The sequence below is a fragment of the Camelina sativa genome, chromosome 4, assembly GCF_030686135.1.
Source record: "Camelina sativa cultivar CO46 ecotype springtype chromosome 4, ASM3068613v1".
NCBI lineage: Eukaryota > Viridiplantae > Streptophyta > Magnoliopsida > Brassicales > Brassicaceae > Camelina > Camelina sativa.
Genome location: NC_141883.1, coordinates 2,155,578 through 2,174,128, shown reverse-complemented (window position 1 = coordinate 2,174,128; position 18,551 = coordinate 2,155,578). Strand labels below are relative to the sequence as shown.

At 36.8% G+C, this 18,551-nt stretch overlaps 4 protein-coding genes, 1 long non-coding RNA gene and 1 pseudogene across 6 annotated transcripts; 3 read left to right on the top strand and 3 right to left on the bottom strand.

Moving 5' to 3' along the window:
- Positions 1–3: 3 nt before the first annotated feature.
- On the bottom strand, positions 4–1,634 carry LOC147945227 (uncharacterized). The gene is made up of 2 exons (XM_087509160.1): positions 906–1,634; positions 4–666 (listed from the first exon to the last, which is right to left on the bottom strand). The coding sequence occupies exons 1-2, from the start codon at positions 1,632–1,634 to the stop codon at positions 4–6; spliced, it is 1,392 nt and encodes a 463-aa protein (XP_087365286.1).
- Positions 1,635–3,595: 1,961 nt separating this feature from the next.
- On the bottom strand, positions 3,596–7,610 carry LOC104779593 (uncharacterized). 2 transcript variants are annotated; one of them, XR_766503.2, is made up of 8 exons: positions 7,468–7,610; positions 7,219–7,358; positions 7,030–7,091; positions 6,852–6,926; positions 6,597–6,642; positions 5,181–6,210; positions 5,042–5,090; positions 3,596–3,784 (listed from the first exon to the last, which is right to left on the bottom strand). It is a non-coding gene; the product is annotated as an uncharacterized LOC104779593 (long non-coding RNA). The 2 variants fall into 2 exon arrangements; XR_015596411.1 differs by lacking the exons at positions 6,597–6,642; positions 6,852–6,926; positions 7,030–7,091; positions 7,219–7,358; positions 7,468–7,610 and adding an exon at positions 4,864–4,963 and having other exon boundaries at positions 5,181–6,259.
- Positions 7,611–11,024: 3,414 nt separating this feature from the next.
- Positions 11,025–12,202, top strand: LOC104783467 (zinc finger BED domain-containing protein RICESLEEPER 2-like; annotated as a pseudogene).
- Positions 12,203–13,815: 1,613 nt separating this feature from the next.
- Positions 13,816–15,118, bottom strand: LOC104779592 (NADH dehydrogenase [ubiquinone] 1 beta subcomplex subunit 3-A). Its single transcript, XM_019244454.2, has 2 exons — positions 14,823–15,118; positions 13,816–14,092 (listed from the first exon to the last, which is right to left on the bottom strand). Exon 1 carries the CDS (start codon positions 15,061–15,063, stop codon positions 14,845–14,847), a length of 219 nt encoding a protein of 72 aa, XP_019099999.1. The 5' UTR covers positions 15,064–15,118; the 3' UTR covers positions 13,816–14,092; positions 14,823–14,844.
- Positions 15,119–15,233: 115 nt separating this feature from the next.
- LOC104779591 (2-C-methyl-D-erythritol 4-phosphate cytidylyltransferase, chloroplastic) lies at positions 15,234–18,247 on the top strand. Its single transcript, XM_010503963.3, has 12 exons — positions 15,234–15,525; positions 15,607–15,678; positions 15,780–15,835; positions 16,078–16,157; positions 16,247–16,329; positions 16,449–16,526; positions 16,622–16,690; positions 16,789–16,857; positions 16,933–16,979; positions 17,062–17,152; positions 17,235–17,295; positions 17,724–18,247. Exons 1-11 carry the CDS (start codon positions 15,283–15,285, stop codon positions 17,292–17,294), a joined length of 948 nt encoding a protein of 315 aa, XP_010502265.1. The 5' UTR covers positions 15,234–15,282; the 3' UTR covers position 17,295; positions 17,724–18,247.
- Positions 17,731–18,069, top strand: LOC104779590 (uncharacterized). The gene has a single exon (XM_010503961.3). The coding sequence runs from the start codon at positions 17,731–17,733 to the stop codon at positions 18,067–18,069; it is 339 nt and encodes a 112-aa protein (XP_010502263.2).
- Positions 18,248–18,551: the final 304 nt, after the last annotated feature.

Below are 18,551 nucleotides of genomic sequence, written 5' to 3'. Positions count from 1 at the left end.
ATCTCAATGCACTGAATCAAAGGCTTTCCGGAGGTTAACCTTTAGTAAGCCACGAGGAGAGATTTTCTGGTTATAACCTTGAACAAGCTCCGTTGCAAGCAGGACATTCTCCACCAAGAGGCGGCCTGGAATGAACGTCGATTGCGAGTTGGTGATGAGATCCGGTAAAACAGCCTTAAGACGGTTTGCGAGGAGCTTAGTAACCACTTTGTAGATGGTATTACAACAGGCAATCGGGCGGAACTCACTCATTCGAGAAACATTGGGAGTTTTTGGGATGAGAGAGATCAGGGTGGAGTTCCATTGCTTGAGTATTTGTCCTGAGGCGTAGAATTGAAGTACAACATCTACAAGATCAGGCCTTACTGTGTTCCAGTGAGCAGTGAAAAATTCGACACTATACCCATCGGGTCCAGGAGCCTTGTTACGGGGCAGGGAGAACACTGCAAGCTTTATTTCCTCATGAGAGAAAGGCTTTGAGAGTATCTGGATTGCAGAGGATGAGCATTGTTGCGGTAAGAGAGCAGCCAGTTCGCTAACACTGGGAGGTGTTGCGTTGGATGAAGTTCCAAGAAACTCTGTATAGTAGTCCACTGCAATTTGTTGAATACCCTGCTTCGTATCCACCACCTGATTAGCATCATCAAGGAGGAAAAGAATCTGATTCTGTGATATACGCATAAGAACCACCCTGTGGAAAAATTTTGAGTTGCAGTCTCCATCCTTTAAGCTGAGTAGTTTTCTGTAGCGAAGGTTCAGATGATATATTTAAGCTCCTTCAGCTTCTTGGACAACTTCAGCATCTTCGAGCAATCGAAAGAGAGAGCATTCCACCACAGGCTTATCAAAGGGGCAAACTCCGGGTTTTGATTGAGGAGCGAGAGGAACTTGAATGGAGTTTTTACCTTTTGCGTGCCAGCGTCCAAGAAAAGACAGCATGGGCTATGGTCCGAAAATCCTGGCTCACTAAAGACACCGATAGAGTTTGGAAAAGTGGGAATCCAGTCCTCATTGGCGAGGATACGGTCTAATTTCTCTGCAATCAAGCCAACCTCATGCTTGTTAGTCCACGTGAATGTGTTACCACAAAAAGGAAGATCGAAGAGGCATGACTTGATCAGACAATCCCTGAGGTCCCTCATTCCCCCTGTAAGAGTTACCAAGTTGGGATTGGAGTGTTCCTGAGGAGATAGAATTTGGTTAAAGTCCCCTAGGACTGTCCAAGGCTTGTTCAACACTACAGGAGAAGAGGAAAGAGATTGGAGTTCCGCCCAAAGAATCTTTCTTTCCGCACAGGAAGTGGAGGAAGCATAGACGATGGAGACCACAAGTTCCGTGGAAACAAACGACAGCTTAACTAGACAGACGATCATTTGTAGAGATTTCGACAAAACAGTGACTTGGACCGAGGGGTGCCATACGACCCAAATCTTACCAAGCTCAGAGAAAACATAGTTATCCGAATAACACCAGCCCGGGACTACACTGGAGACAAAATTTTGAGCCTTCGCAGGGCTCACCCGAGTTTTAAGAATTCCACCAAAAAGAGGTTTATGTACTTTTAGCCATTTCCGGAAGCTTCTACGCTTTATGGGATCATTAAATCCTCTAACATTACGACAAAAAATATCCATATATGGGATATTGGTTTAGAGGGATAAGGGGCCTCTACCCCGAGCTCTAGTATCCTTCTTCTTCAGCAAACGCTTGGAGATAACTTGGAGGAATCTGTTAGATTCAGCTTCAGGATTATCATCATCCCCAGAGAGACTCTCTTGCTCAGAGCCTGACTCCTGAGCATCAATCGACCCACCTTTGGATGGTAAATGAGCAAAAAGATCCGAAGTGAGATCAATACACAACTTAGCTTCATTAGTTATCTGACCATAAGTTTTTACAGTAGCCTGCTTTGAAGGTACGCTTGTCGAAGCAGAGTTTGTTGGCTTGGTAGACGGCAGAGCAGAGCCGGTTGCTACATTCTTTCTGGAGGCCAGATAATCGGGTTGATGGTTCACAGGGGGAGGAGCAATCACTTTACCAGATAGAGATGCTAGCGCAGGTTCCTTTACTTCAATGATTGGGAGTTGGCTCTGAATGGGGGCTTTACCTGCTACCTTTTCTTTCTTTGCACGAGGACAAGATGTCGTAGCGTGTTTCATCGAGCCACAGGAGATGCACTTGGGGGGGGGGGGGGGGGGCTAACGTGCATCTTGAGACTGTGTGGCCAACCTTCTTACAATGACTACACAAAGAGGGGAGCCAAGGACTGGTAACTCGGATTCCCTTGATTTGCCCTGATTCGAAACGAGCATTTACGGCATCCGGGAGAGGTTTGCGCGGATCAATAACAGTATACACCTTTGCAACTTCAATGTTAAGAAGTTTCTCTGTGTGGGGATGAAGGCACACCGGATGTCCAACAAGGCCAGCAATGTGTTCCAGTCCTTCCCTATTGAAGAATTCAAGCGGGACTCCATGGAAATCCAGCCATACTGGTACCATTAACAGCTCCGGCTTCTTAGGAACAACGTCCGGAGACCACTTCGCAACGAACATCGTCTGACCGTCCACTTGCCAGAGACACTGGCTAAGTATTTGTCTTCTATCATTCGGGCAAGGGACTTTAAATAAAAACGAATGCCCTTCAATTTTTGAGACAGATATCCCTACGTTGCTTGCTCCAAATCCCATTGACAATGGCGTGAACAGCACCTCTGGCGGGGGGCTCCTAATAGAATTGCCCTAGAATAAAGCTATCCCAAGCTTTCTTGTTCTTCTCTATGACAGAGTTTGGTATAGTGACACAAGCCTCACCTGAATCAAGGATAAACGGAGAGCCTTTCTTCTGAAGAGGAGAAGAGGTTTCCTTTACCAACGCTTTCCATGGCTGGTCGTCATGTGTGGTTGGGTTAATGGGCTCCTTAGACGGAAGTGAGGCCATGGTCTTTGTGGTCACTGCAGCAGGACGAGGGGTAATCTCCCCTATCTCTCTATCAGGTGCGCTTTGTGGGGTGACAACCTTTGCGGCTTCAGCCCGAGGAATTTGGAGATCTAGGGTTTTCCATTGCTGGTACAGAGATTTTCGGGTTTGGTAAGGTTGGGGTCGAAATCAAGCTTCGGTTGTTGGCTGAGTTTAACACTTGCTCAGGCAACACAACTGTGGGCAGCATAATTGCGGGGGAACTGACGGACACATCCCCGGCCAATTTTGGCGATTCAGGCAAAGATTGTCTTGGAGGGGAGGTAGCAAAGGTTGCGGATCCAATGGGAATGCTGCGAGAGGGCTTCTTTTTAGCCTTAGGTTTGCCCATGAGGGTGGAGGGTGAAAGAAGAGGATCGCACTTTGTCTTGGTATAATTTACCACACTAACTATTTCGAAACGCAAAATGATATATCATTCTTTTACCAACCAAAAATGCAAGAACAGTGTTTAACTGTTTATGACCATACATATTTTATAATACAACACAACAAAGCTAAAAACTATATTTTATGTATGTTCATGACCATACAGAAACTATGTTTTTCAACAAAACTAACATTGAAATTCAAGTTGTGCGTTTAACACAAACAAACAAACAACAACAACAAAAATTGAAAGGTAAAAATGGAATAGATATATACGGAAAGGCTACAACTGAATTTTGACATCAATCATAAAGAAAATTGTGATTAAAACAAAAGGCTAGAACAGAATAAAGAAATACACATTGCATTCTAACTAAATACACCAATCATTCGATAGAGTTCCAACTGCAAAGACTAGAGTTCCAACTGCAAAGACTAAGAGACCAAAAGATAGGCATTAGTGTTGTAAAAAGATTAAGGCAGAGAGTACAACAAGTTGTAAAAACTAACATAATAATCATACAAGTGTATGATGCAAATTTTGAGAATGTCAGTTAACATGTTTGTACCCATCACCAAGGATTGAGAACATAACACGAAACAAATCCATTCATGATTTAACTAAAATACCATCATAATCTGCACGAGTCTCAACTATGTTCATCTATTTCGTAAAACAAGAGAATTTATGACATTTTCAGTTAGTGTATAGATATAGTAAACACTCAAGCCAAGGGGTATAAATCATAGAATCTAACACAGAGTTCAGTAGAGTATAATGCAGAATTCCAAAATGTGGTTTCACATGCTTAGAACAATCACCAAGGGTTTAGAGCATAACGCAAAGCAAAGACACTAGAGATTTATATTATTACCATAATTCAGTTAGTGTATAGATATAGTAAATGCAGAATTCCATAATTTGGTTTCACATGCTTAGAACAATCACCAAGGGTGTAGAGAATAACGCAAAACAAAGACATTCGAGATTCAATAGTATTATTACCATAATGTGCAGTACTATCACAGACATTTAAAAATAAGTAACTACAGTAGATCCCAAGATGCATCTATTTCATTATATGAAAAAAGTTTTTTATACATATAAACACCAAAACAGAGATATTAAGTATTTTCAACACACGATATTATGTTTCAAAAGCCAAAGTAAAACAGAGATATTAAGTATTTTCAACACACAATATTATGTTTCAAAAGCCAAAGTAAAATCAACCTTTACTCAGTGGATGATGCAAAATCCTAGGATGTCATTCACATGTTTAAAACAATCACCAAAGTTTTAGAGCACAAGGCAAAAAAATACTTTCAAGGTTCAAGGAACACAAACACAATCTATATAAGTTAATCTACGAGAGACTCTACATCCACTATATAGAATAAGAGAGCTTATGATACACAAGCACTGAAACATAGAGAATAGTAAAATTAAAATACACAATGTGCTCATCTAGAAACGCAAGCAATTTTTATGATTTTCAAACTGAAAATAATACCTAGTCTCTCGAATTGGAATCTGTTCCCAACTGCGTCATCAGTTGATAAAAGCACCAGAAGCTACCACTTTGGAGTTCAGGATGTTGTATGTGTCTCTCACTTGTGATTTTCATATACTAATTACAAACAAGATTGGAAAGTACTTGAACAAAAATAAAAAGGTTTGAAAGCATATACCTATCAAAAGTCTTGACAATCTGAACACCGTAACTTGAGAAGCACATACCTGAAAGGAAAAGAAAAAAGAATTTGTTAGTCTTCATTTTATGTGAATGTATATACTTACCACGTTGGGCTAAACTTCTTTAAGCCGTACGTTGGTCCAAGTTCTGGTCATTTTTACCATCAAACAAGTCACAATCTTGTCTTAAGATTTCTTTAGTCCGCTCCATCCAAAATATCGCAACTCATTTCCTTACATGCATGCACTACCCTTCCAATGTCTTTTGACTCCTTTGTCTTATGGTTTTTCCAAGCGGATGGTACCAATCAGAACTCTTTGGTTCTTTTATGTCTTTGTCTTAGGAATCATTAAGCCACAAGGTCAGTCATTCATGTCTTATGGTTTTTACCAGCCGAGGGTACCAAACTTTGAGAACTCTTTGGTTCTTTCTTCATGTCTTATGGTTTTTACCAGCCGTGGGTACCAAACTTTGAGAACTCTTTCGTCCTTTTATGTCTGTCTTAAGAATCAGTAAGCCGTCATTCATGTCTTATGGTTTTTACCAGCCGAGGGTACCAAAACTTTGATAACTCTTTGGTTCTTTTATGTCATTCATGTCTGATGGTTTTTACCAGCCGAGGCTACCAAACTTTGAGAACTCTTTGGTTCTTTATTCATGTCTTATGGTTTTTACCAGCCGAGGGTACCAAACTTTGAGAACTCTTTGTTCCTTATTCACGTCTTATGGTTTTTACCAGCCGAGGGTACCAAAATTTGAGAACTCTTTGGTTCCTTATTCACGTCTTATGGTTTTTACCAGCCGAGGGTACCAAAATTTGAGAACTCTTTGGTTCCTTATTCACGTCTTATGGTTTTTACCAGCCGAGGGTACCAAAATTTGAGAACTCTTTGGTTCCTTATTCACGTCTTATGGTTTTTACCAGCCGAGGGTACCAAACTTTAAGAACTCTTTGGTTCTTTATGTCATTCATGTCTTATGGTTTTTACCAACCGAGGGTACCAAAACTTTGAGAACTCTTTGGTTCTATGTCTTTTGTCTTAAGACTTATTTAGCCGTTGGATAATCCAACAAAACGCAACCTCTTTTCCAATTCCCAACATGCATGCACTACCAAGCCAACAGTTCAGGATTTTGCTCGGGACAATGTCCCCAAAATAGAATCTGACAGAACACTATTAGATTAGTGTCTGCCCATGATCTTTTTTGGGTTTTGAAAAAACAAAACCAAAACAAAAACATCAAAAACTAAAATCCCCGATGCATAAGAATCCGCAAAACAAGAAGCCAGAACCAAATAAAGGCTTTGAATTCTTTGTTAAAGAGAGGATCTTTCTTTGTAAATGGATCAAGAAAACAAAAACCAAAATTAAAATCTTGATTCCAAAACCACAATAATACAAAAGCCAATTGCTTAAATACAGGAAAAGTAAATCTGATCAGATCATGAACTCAATCAGTTGTACTGGTTCGATTTCAATCCTCAAAACAAAACTGAAAAACAAAAAACAAAAAAACACAAAAACAAAACGAGAGAGACAGAGTAATACCTCGACGAAGCGGAGACAAGCTTCCATGGGTTTAGATTCGAAACCCCTAAAACAAAAGTTAAATACAACAAAGGATTAGTAAGATTTCGAAACCCTAAACAAAATCACGAAGAGGAAGAAGAAACAAAACGGATTGAAATAGCTTCTTGCCCGAATCAAACCAAACAACCCTAGATCAGATCAGTAAAGTAAATCTAGAAACCCTAAAAAAAAAACAAAGAACACCAAGAGGATCAGAGGAGGAAGAACCCTAACCAAATCAATCACGAAGGAGACCAAGCCCAGCCGATTGTTGTAGTTTCGTTCTCAAATCAAACCAAAAACAAAACCCTAGATAAATCAATACAACATACATAAGAGCGATTACAAAATAAACTTATCAATCCTAGAAACAAATTCAAAATACAGAGAAATTGAAATACATACTACTAACCTTAATTTGAAACCAATCATCACGAAGGAGACGAAACCCAGCCGATTGTAATAGTTTCATGCCTGAATCAAACCAAAAACAAAAACCCTAGAAAGATCAACACAACATCTATAAGAGCGATTACAAAAAAAAAAACTTAACAATCCTAGAAACGATTACGCGATTCAGAATTGAATACATACTACTAACCTTAAGGCTAATTTGAAACCAATCTCCCCACGAATCGTCGAAGACTTCTTCTTCTTCTTCGAGAAAGAAAAAAAAAAAAAAAGAGAGAAAAATTTGGGGAAAAAGAAGAAGAAGCCCAGTCGATTGTAATGGTTTCGTGCCTGAATCAAATCAAAATCAAAACCCTAAATCAATATAAGATAAGAACGATTACACAAAAATTTATACAAATCCTGAAAACAAATTAGCGATACAGATTGAAATACATACTAATCATAAGATTACTCAACGTGAATCTCCTCATTAGTCGTCGAATCGACGCATTCTTCTTCATGCGAAAACCCCGAAGCGAGAAAAAAAAAATATTGGGAGAAAAAGAAAAATTAAAGCGATATCGATATGTATGTATGTATGTATATCGCCGACATAACGCGTTTCTTTAACGGTTATTTTTGTATATGGATCGACCGTTGATTCATCGTATATTTTAATCTAACGATTCTGCATTTTTCACGATTAATAATGATATAGTATTTCTTTTTAATAGTTGGCAATATAAACAACAAACACAAAACCAAAAGCATTTTTATCTTAAACCGATTTGTAGTTATCTCGATAGTTTAAATGGGTTATAATTATATAAAGAAGGCCCAATAAGGTCCATTAGTTTTAAATTAATATTATCATTTCATAAAAAATATATTTTTGATATTATTAATTTTTAATACTTCAAATAGGTTTTCTCATTTTGTAATTGAATTATTAGATACAATGCATGAACAACTTTGTTTTGAGAGATTTAAACATTCTATAATTCTTGTTTAAAACTTCTAAAAATATATTTCAAATGAAAGCTTGATCTAAGTATGCATATTTTGTAGCAAAGAGGTTTTTGGTTGAATAAATTTAACATTCATTCAAAAGAAGTGTAAGTAGTTAGATAACTTCATAATTAAGCTTCTCAATTATATACGATGAAACACTAATATTTTTTTTATCAAGAATTGCAGCTTGGCTAACTCTTTAATAGATATAATTAAGATATATATTTTTCTTTTAAGTTAGCTCTTCTATTTCTTGAATATAACTCCTAAATTTTCTTTTATAATAATTTCACTTAATTTTTTTTTTGACAACTTCTAAATATTAGAATATGAAAACCCCCTTCCTCTTTGTCTCTATATTTTTCTAACTAACATTCTACAGTTTAATTCAATTATCTTCCATTTGATAGTGAAGAAAACCCCAATCTTCATCATATATAAATTTTTTATCTTTTAGGACAAATTTTCATGAATGTTTCTATAATATTAAGAAATATATCGATTATTACTGCAACTCGTCAAACTATTGACAAAATTGTAACGCCTAAAACGATACATGGTTTATGCCAAGAGGAAGAAATGGCTCTTTGATTCACTTCTGATGCTCTTTTATCTTTTATGCATCTACTTTCTTGGGACATGTTCTAAGCCTCTCTAAATCTCTTATGTGAATATTAAAACTGTTTTTGGGATATATATATATATATATATATATAGACATAAGATGTTACATATTCTTTTTAGTTTATGTTTGTTTGATTTTAATGATGATAGACATGTGGCACTCTCTCCACTGCTGATGTGTCACTCATATGGAGAGAGTTAGCCAACTTTTATAGTATAGATTATATGAAATAATTATAAATTTGTTATATAGAAAAACAACAATAATACGAAACATTATTTATGTTAACATGTATTATACTTATTTAAAGCCCTCCTTAATAAAAGAGGCTTAATCCCAGCATGAGCAAGAATGCCAAGAAGAAGAAGAGTAACCACCATTGTTATAGGTAGGCCTGGGCGTTATACCTGTACCCGATTACCCGAATTGTATCTGATCCGAAAAACTCGGATATGGATATGCACCGAACCGAAGACAATAACCGAACGGTTATTGATTTATCAATCCGTCGGACATCGGACCGGATCGGATAATAACCGAAACCCGAAGAACACCCGAACTCATCCGATCCCCATTTCCTTTTCTCTCTCGATCCTCCGAGATACATCGATCTCCACTTCCCTTATCTCTCGCGATCCATACACCGGTATGGTTGTATCCATGATCTTCTTCCCTTATCTCTCGTGATTCTCTACATATAAAGGCAAAACACTTTCCATGGAATCCCTAATACAGTTCTCGTCCCAGTCTTCTCCATCAAAGGCATCAAGAAATCGATATCGGTAAGTCTATGATTCATATTCTTTCTTAGTTATTCTATTATTCTTCTTTTTCTTTGAGAGGAATTCAAGTTGTAGTGAAATCTGTATTTTAGTTGCTTGATTTTATGTTTTAATTTGCTTGATTCCTTAACTCCTAAATTAGATTAGCTAATGGTTTGCTTGATCCCGAGTCTGAGTATTATAGTTCTCTGCTCTTGTTAGAAGTGAGTATTATAGTTCTCTTCTCCAGTTGGAAACAAAGTTATGATCCATATAAGTTTGTTTTTCAAGTTTAGATAGAAACAAAATTTTGAGTAGTGTGAATGATAAGTATGATCCGTATAAGTCTTATACTCAATCCCGATTCTTAGTAGTGAGTATTATTGTTTTCTTCTCTAGTTAGAAACAAAGTTCATATGCTTCGTATAAGTTGGTTTTCAAGTTAAGATAGAAACAAAATTTTGAGTAGTGTGAATGATAAGTATGATCCGTATAAGTCTTCTACTCAATCCCGATTCTTAGTAGTGAGTATTATTGTTCTCTTCTCTAGTTAGAAACAAAATTCATATGCTTCGTATAAGTTGGTTTATTAACTTGCATTCTTTTTCTTTTTAGATGGATTCCTCACCATTTCCAGACAACATTGCCAAGGAGAAAGATGACCCAAATTTGATACCTGAGAGTGGAAACAAAAGGAAAGATGGTCCAGCAGATGGTGGAGGCTCAATACAACCGGACCAACCAAAGACAAAGCCGAGTACAAGATCTACTGTTTGGGGACATTTCACAAGATTTGATGACAATGTTAACTGATGTAAGTGCAATTACTGCCACAAGTCTTACGGTTGTGATTCAAAGTCAGGGACTTCTCACCTGAAGGCTCATATGGAGAGCTGCAAGCATTTTCAAGCATGGAGGCAGAAACAATCATAGACTGTGATTAACAATCAGGGATAGCTTCAGAGTGGAAAAGTTATTGAAGAAGTGTTCAGGGAAGCTTCGAATGAGATGATTGTGCTGTCAGAGCTGCCACTTGCTTTCATTGAAAGCATCGGTTGGAAACATTTCTGCAACAAAGTCAATCTCTACAAACCACATTCTAGAAGAATAGCTACAAAGGACATTGTTAGAATGTATGTGGAGATGAAAGCATCTCTGAAAACTTGGATTGTTGCTAGTAAGCCACGAGTCTCCTTGACAACTGACATATGGGTTGCTAAAGCAACAGGTGATAGTTACATGGTAATAACTGCACACTTCATTGATGTTTCTTGGCGATTGAGGAAGCTAATTATTGGGTTCAAGTATATTACAGATCACAAAGGAGCAACAATATCACGGTTTCTTCTTGACTGTTTGGCTGAGTGGGGCATAGAGAAGATTTTAACTGTGACAGTTGACAATGCAACTGCAAATACTTCTGCTTTGAAAAAATTTCAGGAGGCATTCAGCTTAAGGAACAGTGAAGCATTTGTTTTAAATGGAGAGAGAGTGTATGCATATGAGGTGTTGTGCGCACATACTCAATTTGATTGTTAGGGACGGGTTGCATGAATTGAGTGAGAATATGACAGCCATACGCAACACAGTTCAGTATGTGAGGTCTTCTACTAGTAGATGTGATTCGTTTGAACAAAAAGTTGTTTCAGGGAAGATGACTAGAGGGAGTTTACCGTTGGACATCAAAACAAGGTGGAATTCTACCTACTTAATGTTGTCAAGAGCTATTGATTTTAGAGTGGCATTTGATAGAATGGAGGCAGAAGACAAGATGTACAATGACTACTTTAATGAGGTTGAGAATGGGAAAAAAAAAGATTGGGCCGCCTACAAGAGCTGATTGGAATGTCGTAGAAAGGTTAGTTAGATTTCTAATCATTTTCTACAATTCTACTTTGGTTGTGTCTGCTTCAACTTCAGTTGCTTCTTATTAGTGTTATGGAGAGATAGTGACTATAGAGAGGAATTTGATGTCACTAAGCAATAATATTGATAGTGACTTGAAATCAAAAGCTGATGCTATGTTGCTGAAGTTTGATAAGTACTGGGATGGATTCAGAAACATCAATGTTTTTCTGATTGTTGCAAGTGTGTTTGATCCACGCAAGAAAATGCAATTTGCTAAGATGTGCTTTGACAAGCTTTATGGGAAAGATACAACCGATTCTAAGGAGATGAGTGAATCAATCACAACCTTTTTGACATCCTTGTTTAAAGAGTATAGCAATCGGCTCCAGAAAGTACCAAGTGGTCAATCATCACAGTCTTCTACTCAGACATCGACTTCTCTTAGCCAAGGTGAGTCCACTGATTTAATGTCTGATAGTATGGGGTATGAGAGGATGGACTTCGTGTATAAGGAGTTGGTTGATGAGATTGGGGTTGATGATGGTAGGGATGAGTTGGATGTATATTTAAAGGAAAAGGTTGAAAATCCTAGAACTATTGTTGGATCAGAGTGGGATGTACTGTCTTGGTGGAGGCTCAATAGTGGTAGGTATCCTGTTTTGTCAGAAATAGCTAGGGATGTTCTTGCAATGCAGGTGTCATCAGTTGCATCTGAAAGTGCATTTAGTACTAGTGGGAGGGTCATAGAGCCACACAGAAGTTGTTTAACTCATTACAGGGTGGAAGTTTTGATATGCACACAGCAGTGGATGAAGAATGAGAATCACTTAGGTGAGAAAGGAGTTGTTATGAATACACAATTGCTTGTCGACATTGAACTGCTTGATAAACCTGAAAAAGGTATGGCCAAACCGACTTTATTCATTCTTAGTAGTTTTAATGGATAACACTTATCACTTACTATTTCTCTTTCTTTTCAGAGTTTAAATGTCAAGACTTAAACTAGAAGACTTGATGTAGGCTAAACCCATCCTTGAGGTCCTCGACAATGCATTACTTGAACTACTTTCAATTCTCTTTTATCTTTTTACTCATCTTTGTTCTTTTGGATGATGATTTACTTTGGTTTTAAACTCTTAGGATGTTCTTGTCTTGGTTTTTTACTTTTTTTGGATGTTATTGGCATGGTTTTCACATTTTTTGGTTGTTATTGACATGGTTTTAAACATTTGAGGATGTTATTAGCTTGTTTTATTTTCTAAGTCTCAGATTGTTCACATTTCCAAAGAACAATCGGGTATGAAATATCTTAAATATGTATCCGATTTATGAATATCCGACCCGAAGTCCGATCCGACATTTAATAAATTATCTGTATGGATATTAGAATCCATATCCATTTTACCCGATATCCGAATTGTCCGATCCGAACCCAATCCGACATCCGAACGTCAATGTTTAATAATCCATATAGATATTAGAATCTATATCCATTTTATCCGATACCCAAATTATCCGACCCGAAACCCGCTCCCTATGCCCACGGCTAGTTACAGAGGAGAGCTTCACGATCACCTTTCTATTTTTGATTTATGTTTGATAATGTTTACCTTAGTTTCTTTATTTAAAATGTTGTGACAAAAATAACATAAATCAAGATAACATTTTTTTTCGGGTTAGTATTATATGTTGTGATTAAAAAGACCGTATGATAAATCTTTGACTAGAATTTTATGTTGTAAATATATAGCAATAAAGTTATATTTGTTGTTGCGGAAAAAAATGATTTCATTGGCGAGAGAAAACTTAGAGACAAATTCCAAGATTTGATGATGATTCTACTGTATATGTTATGACTTTCATGCTACATATATGATATAGATACAGACAGTAGCGGACCCACATAGAGCTTGGGAAGGTCAATTGACCGGGTAAAACTTTGAGATAACGTTTTTTGCATGTAAAGTTGTGAAGTTTCAGTTGCATGGTTGGTCATTTTTCGCACTGTTGATCTCCCCAAACCAAGATCCGAATCTTCCACACTATACTATCAGTCATTTTTTTTATTTATGACCTGGGTAAAAAAATTTTCTGGGTTCACCACTGGATACAGACATACAGTATGTTTTAATTTGGTTTTTGGTTACAGCTTGAGTTTTTACATTTGTCTGAAGGTAGTCAAACCTATATGACATTGGCACGTTGGTTCCCTTTACATCTCTCCAAACATAAATGTTTCAAACTTTCAAGAGTCTTCTTTCTCTTTACCTCTCTTCAAACATATATATATATATATTTCATATTTGATTGTATTTTTGACATCAAGATCTCAGTAGTGAAGTGAAGGCTCTTTAACCGTCGCCAATTAAAAAGGATCACTAGACGCGTTTTAAAAGTCTTCATTAATGAGATCTAGAGGCGAAGGAGAGACGCTTAGAACCACATTTTCGACTAGATACATTTCAATCTAGAGAAAATTTCATAAATACTTGGTGTACTTTTATGGAATATTGCTGTCAATCTATAAACAAACTATTTTCTTGAGTGTAAAACATGAAAACGCACAAAAATGACCTAGTTTAAAAATGCCTGTTTCTATTACAATAGAGGCAATATCTTAAACTGTCATCTCCGAAGAACTCTTATTAAGCAAAGACAACACAAAACACAACGAGAACACAATGAAAACTGTCATACAAGAAGATTATACAACATTCAACAGAGAGAGAGATCAGAGTCTTTGTCTTTCATTCACACAGCTTTATTGAGACAATCCAAGAAAAACGGTAAAATGTGAATCCCTCACAGCTCTTTTATCTGCCACAGTTCGAAACAATCTGCATCAAGATGAGTAATTTTTATTAGTTTACAACCTTTTTTACAAACAAAAGATTCAGAGCCAAAACCAAAGAAGGTCTCATAGAAGAGAAGATACAAAAACACCAATCTTTCAGATCATTAGTATAAAAGCAAAGAGACAACAGAAAGCTACTGTTATACAGCCATTATTAACACATGATCTGAAAGCCTTTAACTCAATCGAAAACAAAAGGCATGTTGATAACAAAATGAAGAAAAAATAAAATCTACCTACCTATCTATTGATCAAAACTAACTAGCAATGCTAACAACTGACATCAAAGCTGTAAACTTTAAAGAGTTCCCCTGAAAGAGAATCACTGATTGCCATAACCATAAGCATGTGACCGATGAATCAAGATTCAAAAAGCCAGAACCATTTGTTCTCACTCTAATTACTATGTTGTATTGTTTATTCAGCTTTTGCTTATACAAACTGCAAAGGAATGGATTCATCTCAGACCAATCAATACACACACATCAGCCATTGCCAATAACTGGAACATTAAAGCTGTGTTTAACTCTGATTCACTACAAGAACTTGATTCAAGGATTCTAAATCCTAAATGATATACAACAAATCTTAATCTATCATCCTGAAAACGTAACATTTTCTAAAGTTTGTTTTCCCCCAATCTTTCACAGAGAAGTCAAAATCGATTAGGATCAAAACCTATAAAAAGCATTCGAGAAGATTTGAGAAATTACCTAATGGCTCTCTCTATCTCTCTCAGTGAGACGGAGCAGGTTGTTTCTGGTGCGATGATTGAGTAGATGGTGCCATGAGTTTGCTATAGATCTGCTCACCGACGAGGTAAACGCAGAAGGCACCAACACCGATTCCGAGACCTGGAAGTGCGTGTCTCATTTGATTCGATAGCATCGGATGCTTCCTCCACTCATCCCTTCGCCTGAAAAATTCTCCGGTTGTTCCCAACGGTTTCGCCATTTTTTTTTCCTCCGGTCTTCGTCGTCGGTTTCTACGTTTTTTTCATTCTCTGTTTTCGCTTTGATGTGTTGTTTTTGTTGTTTTGACTAATGGGCCTTATTAAAAGCCCACAATATTAATGGGCTTAATGTTTTCGTTGGCCCTATATATATACTGGTTTCGCCGATGAACTGAGAGTTTTCATCATCTCTCCTCTCCGGCGAGATAAGTTAAAAAAACATGGCGATGCTTCAAGCGAATCTTGGCTTCATTACATCTCCGGCATTTCTATGTCCGAAGTTTGCAGTCAAACCGAGCTCAGTTTCTCTGGGCTTTAGCTATCGCTCCCAAGGCAATCTCTCTCATACTCTATTGTTTCCGAATGTTGCTTCAGTTCAAAAACTGGATCTTTCGAGAAGGGTTAGCAGAAGAGATGCTCAATCAATTTCAATCAGGTGTTCTTCGTCTACTGGATTTGATAATGTAAGTTCAGAATTTGTAATTAACTCAAAATTTTTGAAGCTTTTTGCTCTCTAGTTTAAGTTTTTTTTATTGTCTCTTTAGAGCAATACTGTTGTGAAGGAGAAGAGTGTCTCGGTGATTCTCTTAGCTGGAGGTCAAGGCAAGCGAATGAAAGCAAGTTTTTTTAATTCTTAGTCTCAAAGTTTCAAACTTTATGCTCAAGTTGTTTATATGGAATCTCATTTTTGCTAGCATTTGTTGGTTAATGTGAATAGATGAGTATGCCAAAGCAGTATATACCACTTTTGGGTCAGCCAATTGCTTTGTATAGGTAACATTTCGTACTTGCAAGTCAGTTACTGGTAAAGTCTTTCATGTGTTTGAATCTCTGTCTGAGAACTAATAACACTCTCATCTGATTGATGGAAGAATTGTAATTTGTTGTTTTCGATTTGGTCAAGTCTACTTGTTTATTAGTATTGTACCATTTAAAAGCATAAGAACGTATAGTTTTCTTGTTAAGAGATCTAACTTGCTTTTGTCTTTGTTAAATTTTATGTTTGATTGTTGAAGCTTTTTCACTTTTTCACGCATGCCTGAAGTGAAGGAAATTGTAGTTGTTTGTGATCCATTTTTCCGAGACATTTTTGAAGGTTTGGTCTCTCTTTCTCTCATTAGTTGTCTTTTTGATTGAGATATTCCAGAGATAACACTGAGCCTTTTTTTTTTTTTTGATCTTAAGAATATGAAGAATCTGTTGATGTTAATCTTAGATTTGCTCTTCCTGGGAAAGAAAGACAAGATTCTGTTTACAGTGGACTTCAGGTTCATACCTTCATTCCTTTGATGAACATATCCAATGAATCTTTTCCTTAAAAGAAATTATTATACGACAACTGTTTGTTCTACTTCATATAAGCTTCGAATTTAATATTTTCTCGCAGGAAATTGATGTGAACTCTGAGCTTGTGTGCATCCACGACTCTGCCAGACCGTTAGTGAATACTGAAGATGTCGAGAAGGTATGCTTATGAAAAGTAGCGAAAGATTAAGGAGAATGAAACAAATTTCTTGAAGTCCCTTTAGAATTTTATTGAACTGTTTTGTTTCATTGAAGGTACTTAAAGATGGTTGTGCGGTTGGAGCAGCCGTACTTGGTGTTCCTGCTAAAGCTACAATCAAAGAGGTACGAAGTCTTCAATTTATTTGGCCAAAATCTAGTGTTAGTTTCTTTCGGTCATATTCTCAATTTCGATATTAGACTTGTTCCATTGTGATATGCAGGTCAACTCTGAATCGCTTGTGGTGAAAACTCTCGACAGAAAAACCCTTTGGGAAATGCAGACACCACAGGTTTTACATTATTTTTCATTCTTTGCTGATTGGTTTTTGGTTTCAAACCAACTTCAATGTATCTTTTTTCGCTAGGTGATCAAACCTGAGCTATTGAAGAGAGGTTTCGAGCTTGTGAAAAGGTGTGTGTACCTTAAACTGATTGAGGTCTGGATTAAAATACAAAAATGACTGCTTAATATTTGTGTTCTATATCTAAAACAGAGAAGGGCTAGAGGTAACAGATGATGTTTCGATTGTTGAATACCTCAAGCATCCAGTTTATGTCACTCAAGGATCTTATACAAACATCAAGGTAAACAAACACTATAACTTACGTTTTCTTTTTTTACAACTATGGATCTTATTTATTGCTAAAATTGTCTCCTCCATTGCAGGTTACAACACCTGATGATTTACTGCTCGCTGAGAGAATCTTGAGCGAGGACTCATCATGAGGTATCATTAGAGGATTCTTTTTATGTTTATTAATTTTATGACAGGAAAATATTCATAAACCTTGTAGAGTTCACTCAATGTTCATGAATGATCACATAGCTTAATATGGTAAAGAAAGACAAGATTCTTCTATTTTACGGTTTGGCTCTTCAGTTGTTGTATCAGTTTCGGTTGATGGGCATGTGTTATATAATATGTAAAGCCCGAATGTTATATGGGCTATTTTGTATGTTGTTAATGAGAAAAACAAAATCTAGCAGATAGGTTAAAAGTAGTAGTATATATATGGATGTAATTAACCTAGGTAAAAAGTTTAAGGAGAATGAGAGAGGTTAAGCAAAGTGGCTGGCCAAGATCTTCTAATGTGACTCTCTCTTTCTCATAAAAGAAAACAAAAAATTGCACTAATCAGAAAATATATTCAGCAGCTTAATGATGTTTGAATCTCCAAGCAAGAAGAGATGGAACGTGGCATCAACCGCTTCATCTTACAGAGAGACAATTGTAAGCGGAAGATACAGTAAGAGTTGTAGAGAACAGAAGCAACAACAACGAAGAGAAAGAGTCTTGTCTAAGTCGTCTAAGTGGAAGGTTTTGTTGATGAAGCTTAAGCTGTTGCCTTCTCCTCGTTCTTCTTCCGCTAAGGTCGTGGCTTATGACCCTTACGATTACTATTTGAATTTTGATCAAGGGCCAGGGTGGCACGACCACGATGAACCTGAGAATCTTTCTAGGTCTTTCTCTTATCGCTTCGCTGATCCCACTCGGATCTGATCTGAGCAACACGCTTGCTATCTTGTATAATGTTTCTTACTTTTTTCTTTGTATACTTTGTTTTTCAATGATGAGATCATGTATAGGTCCATTAAAGAAAACGTAGAAATCGTATATTCTACAAAAATAGTTGTCGTAACTCTTTCTGAATGGTAAAGAAAGTACAATATTTCTACTACGTACGAACGTGTCATAGAAAGGAGACATTAAACTAATGCATGAATAAAAAAACAAACCTGAGGCAAAGTTTACATGAAATTATAAACGATGGCTATACAAATACATTCACGTGTGACAAAGAAGTAATAATAGATGAGAATGAGGAACCCTAATAAAATGGAAAACCACAAGGTAAAAGCTTCTTTGGGTGCTGAGTTTTCTAGTCAACAATTCAATAATACGTGAGATTGTAAACAAATATGTATTGTTTATAGGGGATTCATAGATAGGGAAACGATAAATGAGCTTTTTTTTTCACCAGC

What these genes read in the sequence shown, in the direction of transcription:
- LOC147945227 (XM_087509160.1), bottom strand. Translation starts at nt 1,634, where the DNA reads ATGGATATTTTTTGTCGTAATGTTAGAGGATTTAATGATCCCATAAAG. An exon ending in TGGACGCTGGCACGCAAAAG is followed by an intron (nt 667 to 905) that starts GTAAAAACTCCA and finishes CGTATATCACAG; the next exon opens with AATCAGATTCTTTTCCTCCT.
- LOC104779592 (XM_019244454.2), bottom strand. Translation starts at nt 15,063, where the DNA reads ATGGCGAAACCGTTGGGAACAACCGGAGAATTTTTCAGGCGAAGGGAT.
- LOC104779591 (XM_010503963.3), top strand. Translation starts at nt 15,283, where the DNA reads ATGGCGATGCTTCAAGCGAATCTTGGCTTCATTACATCTCCGGCATTT. An exon ending in GGTTTCGAGCTTGTGAAAAG is followed by an intron (nt 16,980 to 17,061) that starts GTGTGTGTACCT and finishes TATCTAAAACAG; the next exon opens with AGAAGGGCTAGAGGTAACAG. An exon ending in GATCTTATACAAACATCAAG is followed by an intron (nt 17,153 to 17,234) that starts GTAAACAAACAC and finishes CCTCCATTGCAG; the next exon opens with GTTACAACACCTGATGATTT.
- LOC104779590 (XM_010503961.3), top strand. Translation starts at nt 17,731, where the DNA reads ATGTTTGAATCTCCAAGCAAGAAGAGATGGAACGTGGCATCAACCGCT.